The 13,363-nt window shown below is 41.4% G+C and overlaps 1 protein-coding gene across 2 annotated transcripts in view; it reads right to left on the reverse strand.

Moving 5' to 3' along the window:
• Positions 1-2,123: 2,123 nt before the first annotated feature.
• Positions 2,124-13,363, reverse strand: part of SLC23A2 (solute carrier family 23 member 2) — a 142,695-nt gene continuing 131,455 nt past the window's right edge. The window contains exons 13-16 of one of the 2 annotated variants that reach the window (XM_015474092.3): positions 12,539-12,668; positions 11,331-11,468; positions 8,334-8,429; positions 2,124-6,495 (exon numbers count right to left, since the gene is read on the reverse strand). In XM_015474092.3, the coding sequence (XP_015329578.1) occupies positions 6,263-6,495; positions 8,334-8,429; positions 11,331-11,468; positions 12,539-12,668 (597 nt within the window). In that variant the 3' untranslated portion in view covers positions 2,124-6,262. The remainder of the gene's footprint in view (positions 6,496-8,333; positions 8,430-11,330; positions 11,469-12,538; positions 12,669-13,363) is intronic. The other variant, NM_001205430.1, reaches the window with a different exon arrangement.

The raw sequence follows: 13,363 nt of genomic DNA on the forward strand, positions 1-13,363 counted from the left end.
AGTTTTGTACACTCTTATGTAAACCAGTCTGTAAATAGTACTTCTAGACACATCTGTGATGAAGGATCGTTTTTTTTGTTTTTCCCAATCCATTATAGGTTAAGACTTTCGTAAAATATACCAAAAAATAAATTCCTAGAATTAAAGACATGCAAACTACAGGCCAGATATTTTAGTACTGGACTCAACATATATAAAAATGACAGGCAAATAGCTTTTATCAACTTCTGGACATAAGTTGTTGCAGCCTTCAACAATCACAGCCACACTTATGAACTCAGTGTTGCAAACAGTATATGATCAGGATTTCATTCTGCTACCTGGTCTAACAATCTTCTTTTTAATTGACAAGTTTAGTCCATTTATTGATATTGGTACACTGGGCTTGTTTTTCTCATCTCTGTAAGTCTCTCTCCTTCCATCACCAAGTTGATATGGCCTGAAATATAATTTGAGCGTATTATTGGCATTTTTTTTTTCCTTTGGCCTTCACTACATTTTAACGACCAAGTGCTATATTGCGTCTACCCAAATTCATATACTGAAACCTAATCTCCAGTGTGTTGGTACTAAGAGGTGGGGCTTTGGGGGGGTAGTTAGGTCAGGAGGAGAAGGGGATGACAGAGAATGATGGTTGGATGGCATCACCGACTCTATGGACATGAGTTTGAGTAAGCTCTGGGAGTTGGTGATGGACAGGGAAGCCTGGCGTGCTGCAGTCCATGGGGTTGCAGAGTGGGACACGACTGAATGACTGAAGTGAAAAATGTAACTCCACTAACAGGGTTGATGGAAAATTTGGCATTCATGGGATGATCCTAGCTCTACAGGGCTTCGTTCTTGCTCATTCTCTCTGGAAGCTTATGTACCAACATGAAATAATCTCACAATAGTAAAATGTGACAGCTCATACACCTTTTAAATGTCCGAAAACATGCAAAACTAAACAGTAAGTGGTATAGAAATGTATATATATGCAAAACTGTGAAGAAAAGCAAGTAAAGGATAAACCCAAAATCCAGGTAGTGGGCCTCTCTTGGGGAGGAATGGGGGTGTACCAGGTGAGAGGTCCATGGGATAGGGGGTGGGGCTTTAATACTGACACGTGCTGTTGTCCCAACTAGGGGTGAGAACATGAGCATGAAATACCTCACATGTATTTTCCTCACGTATATAGTGGTGTAAGGTGCAACAGTTCATCTTGTAACTGGATGCTTAGCAGTGACTCATAGGTCAGGATATTGGGAACTGGAAGCAGCAGGCTGAATTCCTATGGAAGCAGCTGTGGTGTTCACTATGGCTCAAACTGCCAGAGACAAACGAGGGATACAGATGTGGATTTATTGTTGTTGTTCAGTCGCTGTGTCTGACTCTTTGAGAGCCCATGGACTACAGGACACCAGGCCTCCCTGTCTTTCACCGTCTCCTGGAGTTTGCCCAAGTTTATGTCCATTGAATCAGTGATACCATCCAACCACCTCTTCCTCTGCCACTCTCTTCTCCTTTTGCCTCATTAGAAAAGACCCTGATGCTGGGAAAGACTAAAGGCAACTAGTTGGAGAAAAGATGGGGATGGAGGCGCTCTAAGTCTGCTCTAAATTAAGAAATATGCCCAAAAAGCACCTTTGGATTTGTCTTCATATTCCGCTGGGAACCATGCCTTTGAATGAGCAGCTCTCAAGCTTGGCTTTGAGCTTTTTCTGGCACCCACACCTCTGCATTTCCTGTACCAGCCTCAATCCTAAAGGGGCCAAGATTGCTCTGGGAACCTTAGATTCCACTGTGTGGACACGACAGTCTTTCTGGTCACCAATACCTAAAAGGTCTCCAGCCTCCAGATGTCACTAACTTACTAAGAGACTCATAATTTCACCCCAAAGCCCAGCATGAGGGCATCCTCCAACCAAGGTCTCCTTTCCCTGTTAGGTATTCTCCCAAGGAGACAAATGTTCTCTAGCCATGGGGGCCAATGATACTTCAGCAACTGCTATCCTCCTTTGAGTTTTAATGTATTAGAACCTGCTGAACTGAAATTTTTATTAGTTGATTTCCCTCTCCTAGGTGATGACTTTTAATTAATGACAAGTTTCTTAAAGACCAGCCAAAGTACATGAACAGCAGAATTGCGTCCAGGAGAGCTTTTATTTGTACGGAACAGTTTTAAAAATACAGAATAAAATAGCTTTATCTCTACTATTATTCACAACATCTGGTCCAAATATTACATATTAAAATACTTAAACGTTTAATGAAGGTATGTTAGAAAAACAATATGAAAATTCTTTTTAAAAACGCCATAAAAGAATTAGACATAAAAAACAACCCCACCCCAAATACCCTCAATATGCAAAATAAAAATAAAAACCAAACAAAATCCCAGAAAGGTATATAGCCAAAGTCAGTCACAAAAACTTAAGGAAAATATAGGCATCCCTACTGTTTTAAGAACAGTCAGAAACTGACTAACATGACAAAGGTTGCTATGAATGAACAAAAAGTGTTTTAACTTGACCGTCAGTAAGATGGCACCACTGGGGAGGGTGTCCTAAGTGCCAGGAAACACACAGAGCAATTCTAAGGAGGCTGGATGTCACCAGTGTAGGGTGAGGACAAGGAGGTCAAGAATAGACTAAAAGGACAGGAATGTGTGAGAGGCAGCTGAAAAGGGATCTTCAGTGTTAACATGCTTCAAGGGTCCAAGGGCAGAAGCTGAGGACTGGCAAAAAATGGGCAACTGTCTAGCACTACTCCACTTGTGACTGCAGGAGGAATGGAGGGTAGAGGAGGTCCTATTCTCTGTGTCAAAATCGTAAGGGGACAGAGCACAATACAAGTAACATATGAGGCCCCAAGTGTTTTCCTAAGACCAAGGGGTAGCTCCCTGGAGAAGTGGGCCCTGTGAGAGCTCAGGCTGCCAGGGCATTCAGGGGGCACAGCTGGGTGAGCAAACCAGCAGGCAGCAACAGCCATGCCAGGCATGCTGCCCGCAGCTGTGTGTCCACCCCAAGCTGTGGGGGTGAGTATGCAGGATGCTGCCTTTCTGTGCATCAGACAGGTTCTGGGATGAGGCTTCTGCCTCAGTTCCTTATTCATCTCCTATCTGGCCTGACCACTCTTGTGGCATTGATTGTTATGGAAGATTATAGTTGTCAACTTCAAGTCCAAGTTGCTAGTACTAATATTTCAGCAGGGACATGAATTAAAGAAATAACAACTTAGCTCATGGTCATAAAATATATGCGTGGGTAAATAAAGTATAAACACATACTAGAGATTCATCAATGGAGAAATTCTATCATCACATGACATTGTCATGAAAATTACATTCCCTCCCTGGAAAACTGTGACTATTATCCTGGGTAGAAATATTATTTTACTATATGGAAATACTGCAATATTCATGCATAAACCAGGTTATCATTATGAAAGTCAGTATTCTACAGTATGAAGTAAATTCTGTGTATGAATTTGTTACCATGAAAACGAGAAACCATCAGGACCCTTGCCTTGATCAATCACAAGAAACTTACTACAATCTAACACTGAAGCCCTCTTAAGAAATATTCTGTATCAGTAAATCTATGTGAAATTTGCGAGAATAAGAATGAAAATTGCCTACAAAGACTGGAGCCATTTCCCATTTTTCTATGATCCATGTTAGATAATGTTATCAAAACCAGTGTGGCTTCTCCCTTGCCCCCCAACCAGTGATACTGCAGCGTCTTTTGTCCTATTTGTAAGTTTCTACTTTTCACATCATGATCACCAATATAAATGGGAAAATGCGGGGGTAGGTGTTCAAGTGGGAATTGGAGAATGAATGCTATGTCCAAAGACATTCACATTCAAAACATCCTACAACGTTCAACTGGCCAAAGCATGGGGTGTATGTGGCCCCAATAACGCACATGGCAGGTGCACAGGCACAGTATCCCCCAAAACCTCCTTTTCAGGTATGTGCTCAAACCAAGAAGCAGATGAATATAGTTTTTTTTCAACTACAGACTCATTCTGCAGTGTGTCTGCAAGCAAGAGGACATTTTCTAACCTCCTATGCCTTACCCCCCCAACCATGGACAGAGAATCTAAGTTGGCCCCAATGGAACGAGAAGGGGGAAAACCCTCTTTTTCCAATAGGAGGTGTGGGCACAGGGCTTCTTTGCACATTTTGAAGACTTGCACACGTCCTGAGTGTTACCCATTGGGAGAGAAGATGCCTGGGTCAAGTTAAGCTGAAGGGAACTTGTTCCTGAATTACCAATGGTTCAGAGGCTTTCATTTGGGTATTTGGTCATTCTGCTCATCTAGAGAGCAAGAATACTGCAAATCTCTGGGATGTTTAACAGTTTTCCCCACTGTTCAGAGGAGAGAAATTGGAGATGCTAAGCAAAATACAAACAGAATAAACTAGGCAATTAAGGTGACAACTAGGGCTGTCAGTCTTCAGGACTCACCAAGTCAACAGGATGAAAATCATTAACCAGTGTGCTTCTAAATATGCTCCCCCCCAAAAAAAACCCATACAAATTTAAATTTAGAGTCTTTCTTTACTTAATTTGCAATAAGGTTTTGGCAAAACAATGCAGTAGCTCTGGAGTGTTCTTGCCAGAATAGGCCTTAAAGCCCCAAACTTTATAGGAGTCAAGGCCAGTTGTGGGGGCCAGAAATTCACCATGTGGCTTCAAGGCTGCCAAGAGCCATGTGCCCACTGCCTGTAAACAATCAGGTAAATAAACACTCAAGAAGTACTATCTCATGAAACAAGGTCACTCAGGCTTTTCTTTTGACTGAAAATTTCAAACCAAATTCAGTAAGTCATTTTTGTCAGAAATAATGTTATTAATAAGAATTTAAGAGAGGGGGACTGCTAGCTGCTTTTCTTACCCCTTCAACAAGAAAGGAAGCATTTGGTCAGGGGATCTAGTCTTCCCCTCTGGAAAATAAAAATCCAGTGGACATTCAACATGACAACCCACAGAAAGTCTCCTTAAGCCTTAACTGCCAGATGTGAATGGCAACTTAACTGCAGTGATTAATTTACCAGGATGCGGAACCATTCAATACGGCAGCTGTTTTGTCACCTGCCCTGGCTTCCCTTCTTCAGAAAACAAATCAACGTATAACTTAACTCATGGTTTCTGGGCTCTGGTCCAGCAGTCAGTTTGATAAACAGATTAAGCATTATGTATTTACACTTTCATGGTATCAAGCAATACAAAACACAACCACAAAAATGGTTACTGGCCTTCTAGAGCCATGACAACAAACTTCCCTGTTGGTGTCCATAGCTTTAACAAATGCTGGTTCCTTTCTTAATGGGGGATAGGAGATAAGGGACAAGTAATAGGGATGTAAGGTAAGAGGGTCACATGGAAAAACACTGATTTAAAAAATCCATAATCAGTAACATTAAATAGGAATAAAATCTTGTAATTACAAATACACACAACGATAACTGACATCCACATGTCAGCAGAGCCAAGATCCTCATAAATATCTGCTTGGTGCCTTTGTGCAGCACTCTATACCCGTCACACCAGCCAGGAGTGATGAACACCAAATAGAGTGTCTCAGCTACTAGTACAAAGGAGACCAATAGGAGACGGGTTGGCCTAGCTTGGGCCAGGGTGGCACCAAGAAAGTGTGCTTGAGAATCAGACACTGATTTCAAGGTACTTTCCCTTCCTGTCCAATCCCCCAATTCCCATTCTATCTGTACAGACTTGACCCATGCACAGATCTGGGCACAGTGTAAAGCATCTCACTGTTTTCAACTGGCCAGCAGCCACCTACACACAGGATCAGGCATCATAAAATCACACTTGACCAGTCAGTTGTGACAATGCAAGGATATTGGTACCTCCTGACCAGAGGAGGTCTCTATAGGTACAGGTCCTGGTGCTTTCAAGGACAGAAAGCCCTGGAGGTGCCCTGTAAGTAAGCTAGCACAGGCTGTTAGAAGGGGACTGCAAACAAGGAGTCACTGTAGACTTCAAGCATCCACTCCCACAGGAGAGCAGGAACTTCAAATTCAGTGACCATGACTATCAACGGATGTTCTCAAGGGCTTAAATAAAAAGATAGATGAGACATCGTATTAGACATGATCACAACCCACAAGAAAAAGCTACCTGTAATCTGTCTTAGCTCTGGGGTGGAGAATGTAAATGCAGATCTACAAACATATATGTTACTGCTTGTTACTCAGCAAGGAACTATAGGTTCATGCCTCACTGTGGCCAGGCCACAGGATGAGCTACGGCTATACTGTGGCCTGCGAGTCTTCATCTGAACTCCGGCTACTAGCGCTCTTCCCGAGGCCTTTCCATGTATAGCCTGCAAAGGTTGGGCTGATGGGTAAGTAGCTGAAACATCTGTATTTTTTAATAATGTTCATGCCAAATGGCAAATCATAGGATTCCATGCCATCGAGAGACTTGCTCCCTTTGCCCACGCCCTTCTTCCATTTTCTGATTCCTCTTTCCTCTGGAGTACCTGTGGAACACACACAGCAAAACAAAAACAGAACAATGGAATGTTTAGTTAAACAGTTCTACCAAGAATTGAGATTCTCTGCTTCTGTTGTCCTGTAGATTGAATGGAATAGGATGACAGAAAAGAGCACTTGAGGAAGTAGTAGTTGATGCTTAAGCCAGAAATCTAAGAATCACTAACCACTCAAAACAAATATTTCTAAAACACAGATTTGATCTTGCAAAATAGGATCAGAATCCTTATTACATCTCACAATGACTTCACTACTCGGTCACTGCACACCCACAACCCCCCTCATCTAGACATCAGTTCAGTTCAGTTCCGTTCAGTCACTCTGTCATGTCCAACCCTTTGAAACCCCATGGACTGCAGCATGCCAGGCCTCCCTGTCCATCACCAACTCCTGGAGATGACTCAAACTCATGTCCGTTGAGTCGGTGATGCCATCCAACCATCTCATCCTCTGTCATCCCCTTCTCCCGCCTTCAATCTTTCCCAGCATCAGGGTCTTTTCAAATGAGTCAGTTCTTCACATCAGGTGGCCAAAGTATTGGAGTTTCGGCTTCAGTCCATCCAATGAACATTCAGGACTGATTTCCTTTAGGATGGACTGGTTGGATCTCCTGGATGTGCAAGGGACTCTCAAGAGTCTTCTCCAACACCACAGTTCAAAAGCATCAATTCTTCGGCACTCAGCTTTCTTTATGTAGACATACCTTTTTTATATTGCTTTGCTCCATTTTACTGGGGGGTGGGGTGCATTTGTCACAAATTCCCCACTTGTGGTCCTATGAGGATGAACTTCCACTGGTGTAACACTCTTGGCAATTCTGCACCCTGACAGATGAGTCAACAAGAAAGATCTGGATCTTCATGGCTCAGTACTCCTGGGCTCCTTTCCAAAAGTCTTTACAGTGCAGATAGCACTGGTACCTGCTTTTAGCTCCATGGGAGCCCTAACAATATAGTTCTCTGCCTGAGCCTGGGTGATGAGGTCTATCCTATGGTGCAGGGCTTAAGAACTTCTCATTATTTTCGCATATATAAGCTATACCCTCCCATGGGCATTTCAGTAATGAAACTGACCATTTCCATCTGCCTGACTCCTTCGTCTCTCTTTCTATTAAGTGCTGACTTAGGAAAGAAAGAGGATATTACTGACCTCCCACAAATTTAACACCTTCCACCTACTCATGTGTGTGATTCCTTCTGCCCGATGTGTTCATCTCTCATTTCCCCAGTGACCTGTTCTTGATTGAGGCTTTTGGAGGTAGATTAAGGGCAAAATCTCAACAGAACCTTTAAGCTCAAAAATAAACATCACCCTTCCTTGACAGGATGAATCTACCAGTGTGTCCATGGCGGCATTTCACAACAATATAAAGTAGCCTTCTCTAGGAAGCCACAAGGCAGGGCCACATCGCACCTTAAGTCTGTCACCCAGCACTTGGCATAGAAGGAGGAGGAGTGCTGTCCGCTGGTAGCAGCTGGCTCAGAAGTATGTGAACAAGTCAATGAAAGCCAAATTGCAGGGCTCCAGGCAAGGCTGAGCAGGAGGGCAGGTAGCTGGAGCATGCTCAAGGCATCCTGCTGCCATATCACCATATACAAAGAATTCACCTGTTTTCTCTTAGAAATAACTCAGCAAGAAGGAAAAAAACTAAGTTTACTAGCAAAAAAGTGATTCATGAAAGGTGGCTCAAGGTATCATCTTAACCACTTTAGAAAAGTGTAATCAGTGATGGCTTTGAACTGATTCATGCTTCCTGCTTCCCATATTTATTTGGCAAAAAGGTAAGTCACATATATAATAAGCATGTTTGATATATGCCACATACCTGGGATGGTGTTATCCAAAATAAAAGCCACACAGCCTCCTACAAACATAGCAGTTGTGAGAAGAACATTCAACACTTGATCGATTCCTGTTATCCCTAAAAACAACATAGCAACAGGTCACAGACAGAATAGACTTGTCCTTGACTTAAAAAGGAACACTGGGGTGGACCCTAATTGCCAATCAATGCAGTGCATGAAAGTGTAAATTTCTATTGCGCATGTATAAATTTTCGCCAGTAATGCCTTAAACTACTATGACAATAATAGTAAATAAATTATTTAAACTACTTTCAACAATAATCAAGTTATCGCCATAAGGAAAATTTCTAACAATGATTCACAGAAAGTAAATCTAACAGAGGGGACTTCCTCAGTGGTCCAATGGTTAAGAATTCCAATGCAGGGGACGAGGGTTCGGTCCCTAGTTAGGGAACTAAGACCCCACATGCCTCAGAGCAACTAAGCCTGTGTACCACGACTAGAGAACCTGCACTCTGCTCGATGAAAGATCCTGTGTACCACAACTAAGACCCAGCACAGTCCCTACCCCAAATCTCATAGAATGAAGTTCATTCTATAATAAACTACGAAGCCTTCAGGGGTGTGGGGGAGTGCTGCTTGCAGATTATTAAAAAAAAAAACAAAAACACCAATATAAAAGATGGCTACTGTAAGGTTGAAAAGTTTACAAAGTGAATAACAAGATGACAAAAATATTCGTGAGATCAGCAATCAAATGAAGGGCTTCAAAATTCTGGGTTACTAATTAGTGCTTAGCTGCTTTTAATTTAGAGCAAATTTATTTCTAAAGATGTCATTATATGAATGAGATACATTAAAATAGAAATTCACACACTTTTTATATTTAAAAATATAATGATCTCCAACAGAAAAATAACATGTTTGGTGAGAATGTGGAGAAAGAGAAATCACTGTGTTCAACATACCTGATGGGAATGTTGTGAGCAATGTCCCATAGCTCACCTGCTATGGAAAACAGGTATTCCTCAAACAGTTACACAGAATGGCCCAACAATTCTATTCCTAGCCATACACCCAAAAGAATTAAAAACAGGTACTCAAACAGTCCTCATTACCAGGCAGATTCTGCTGTTTGTGAATTGCCTACACACTAAAATTTATTTGTAAACCCAAAATGAATACTCGTGGTGCTTTTAGTCATTCACAGACATGTACAAAGCAGTGAAAATTTTGAGTCACCCAACACACATGTTCCCAGCTGAGGTTAAACAAGGTAATGCTCTGCCTTCTGGTTTCAGCTCTCAGATCGTAAACAATATTCTTTTAGCAGTCTGTATAATAACACTTTTTTTTTTTTTTTTTTGCATTTTTGTGCTTCTTCATTGGTGATCTCGCTATTTAAAACAACCCCATTGCAAGATGGCCATGATGTGCCTAATGGAGAAAATATGTGAGATGAATGTCATTCAGGCATGAGATCTAGTGCTATTGACTGTGTTCTCCCAAGAGCTATGGTTCAGGATTTGCTAGGTCTATATTCACGGGGATTTTATAGAACATAACTACCATGAGTGAGAACTGCCTGTACTTGCACATCAATGTCCGTAACAGTACTATTTACACGAGTCCAAAAGTAGAAACAACTCAAATGTGCATCAGTGGAAAATGGATAAACAGATCATGGTATACACATACGATGGAATATTATCTAGCCATAAAAAGAAATGAAATACTTATATATGGATAAATCTTGAAAACATTCTGACAAGTGAAAGCCAGACATAAAAAGTCACATAATGTAGGATTCCATTTATGAAACATCCAGAATAGGTAAATTTATAGAAATAGAAAGCAGACTGGTGGTTGCCAGGAGCTGACAAGAAGGGAAATGATGGGGGTTAACTATTTAATGGGTATGAAATTTTATTTTGGGCTGATGAGAATGTTTTGGAAACCAGAGAGAGATGGTGATTATACAACATTGTAAATGTACTAAAATACCACTGAACTGCTCACTTTAACATGATTAATTTTATGTTATGTGAACATCAGCTAAAAAAAAAATACACACATATATAAAATGATCCCCAATTCTGCATAAAATGTCAGCAGCAAAAGTTGTTTCTTAAGATGTTCTTCCTTTGTTCATTCTTTATGATATTTGGGTATTAACATAAAAAGGAATTAGGGACTTCCCTGGTGGTCCAGTGGTTAAGACTTTGTCCTCCAATGCAGGGTTTGCAGGTTTGAACCCTGGTCAAGGAGCTAAGATCCGACATGCTTTGTGGCCAAAAAGTCAAAACATAAAACAGAAGTAATGTTGTCACCAAGTTCAATAAAGACTTTAAAAATAAGCCACATCACAAAGAACTTTTTAAAAAAGGAATTAAACATACACACACTACTACATATAAAACAGGTAACTAATGAGCGCCTACTGTATAGCACAGAGAATTCTACTCAGTGCTCTGTGGTGACCTAAATGGGAAGGAAATCCATAAAAGAGGGGGGTATTTATATTTGTATAATGATTCACTTTGCTGTACAATAGAAAATGTATGCAATATTGTAAAGCAACTATATTTCAATAAAAATTTTTTTAAGAAGGTTGATCTTGAACTCAAAATAGTTGTAATTCCAACAGAAAAACATGTATATGAAGTTAAGTTTCAAGAAATTCTAAATTTTAATATAGCCTTAGTCTGAAAAATCAAAACGTTTTACAGAGGCATTCTCCCAAAGGGTAGGGTCCTGATTTGTTTGGCTTTTTTTCAAAAAATGAACAGATGGAAGCAGGGAGAGGAAGAAGGAAAAAAGGAGACTGCCACGCACATAAGTTACATGCATGTGCCAACTCAAGTGGGGAGTGTTGCAAAGGGATTCAAGTTAAACTTCGGCCAAGCAGACTGCAATGAATACACAGATGAACATTCACTGAAATGATTCCTGAAGTTCCATGAACTGGTGTTTGTGGTTCCAATTTTGCCACAAGATTCAAGGTCTGTTTCTCCTACCTGTGACGAGAGGGTTCTGTCTGAGGTAACTTGGAAGGACGAGCCCAAAGAAGATTGAAAATCCAAGCACAAAGAGGTTCCGGGAAGAATTTAAATCAATGAACTGCAAGTTAGAGAGTCCAACAGCTGTGATCATTCCTAGAGAGAAAACATCAGACCACAAGTTCCATTATCTCACCTATGGCATGGATGACAAGTATGCTGTCCAGGGCAGACTCCCTACAATGGCCTTTCTCTGTCCCATCAGAAACAAGTTGGGAGACCTGTGTAGTGTCAGGACGGAACCAGAAAGTGACCACCTGACTCAGGCACTATCTGGGTTTATTCAGAGGTATAAACATTACACTTTCTTTAGACCAGGCAGAAAACTAAAGACAATGGTTCCCCTTAAAAACTCAATTCAAACATTTCAATTACATCAGGATATGGGCCTGAATATCAGGTCCCTGATTACTAACGTGAATGGCACAGAGATCAAATTGACTCCCTTCTGTAAAAACGGACAGTTTTAAATGGCCTACAGGGAGATGATATCTGAGCTCAAATCAATTAGAAATGGCAACTAGGGACCTCCTTGGTGGTCCAGTAGTTAAGACCGTGCTTACAATGCAGGGGGTGTGGGTTCCATTCCTGGTCAGAGAACTGGGAACTAAGATCCCACACGCTTGTCTATGGCCATACCATCCTGAACATGCCCTATTTCATCTGATCTCAGAAACCAAGCAGGGTTCAGCCTAGTTAGTACCTGCATGGGAGATCCCACATGCTGTACAGTATGGGCAAACGAAAGAGAAAAGAAAAGAACGTTGCTCCTGAAGGTCTTATCTGCAACTAAATTTGTAATGGAATAATTCAGATACAAGAAAAGAAACAGCTTCTATACCACATTAAAAAAATGTGATATCCAAAGATATCTGCAGAGGATATTCAAGGCAGTATGGTTTCAATAAAGCATGATAAGAACCTTAAAAAAATGGCAACTAGAGACTAAAATTTAATCTGATTTTTCCTAGCTCAGTTATTCTACCTTTAATATCAATTCAACTCAGAAAGTGATATGCATTTATATGTTTATAAGGTATATCCTTTTGTATTTTAAAATAGAAATTTATCATTATCTTCAGTCTCACTGAAGGAATTCCTTAGCAATGTGAAGAAAGAAAAGGAGCTTGAGAAGAAAGCCAACTATCAAAGAAATGGAATTTTACCAAAGAGAGTACAGAAGAGGGCACCAAGCACAGGATCTGGAAGGGAGGCGAAGAGCGCACTGAACTTTCCGATCATCCCCAACGCAAGCATGAGGGCTGCGCCGTACTGTATCACTCGACGACTGCCAACCTGCAGGACACACAGAGGGCAGAGACAGGCATTCACCTTGAGGTCCTCCAAGAGCACACTCAGGTCCTAGCAGGCAAATGTGACCAAAACCCACAGACAAAATCTAGGTTACCCTTAAAACTTTTAGTTAAGAGGGTCTAACTTTACAATGAGGATTGATATCAATACATAACTACTGAAAACACATCCAGGGTAAAAAGATTCTCACCACCTTTCCTTGTTCCCGTCCCATCTGGTTCCTGCTGGATTTGACTATGGGGACTCCAGGGCTTGACCTATGGGTCTCTGAGCCCTGGGCAATGTCACCTCACTCTGCACTCACTCCTGAGCTGTGGTCTTGGGTTTCTTAATGCCTACAGCCACCAGCCAGGATGATCTGGTAGTGTCTCAAATCCAAAATTCGAAAAGTACACTTGACCCCGCTTTTCTTCTGGGTTCCGGCAGATGAGACAAAACAGTTCTGGAACTTCTCCTCCCAGCATGTTAATCATGAGAGGTGGCACAGCCTAGAGACCACTGTGTGCAGGATTCTAGAGCTGAGAGGCCTGACTCCTATCTCTGCTCCATCTCTAACCATATGATGGGCATTAGCCTCTCTGGGTGGCAGGATCCTCATCTCCGTGACAATGAACAGCGTGCTTCTGCTTTGAGGATTTATAAGCTCCATGTAAAATAGTCTGAACAACATCTGGCAA

Source organism: Bos taurus, chromosome 13 (assembly GCF_002263795.3).
Source record: "Bos taurus isolate L1 Dominette 01449 registration number 42190680 breed Hereford chromosome 13, ARS-UCD2.0, whole genome shotgun sequence".
Taxonomy (NCBI): Eukaryota; Metazoa; Chordata; class Mammalia; order Artiodactyla; family Bovidae; genus Bos; species Bos taurus.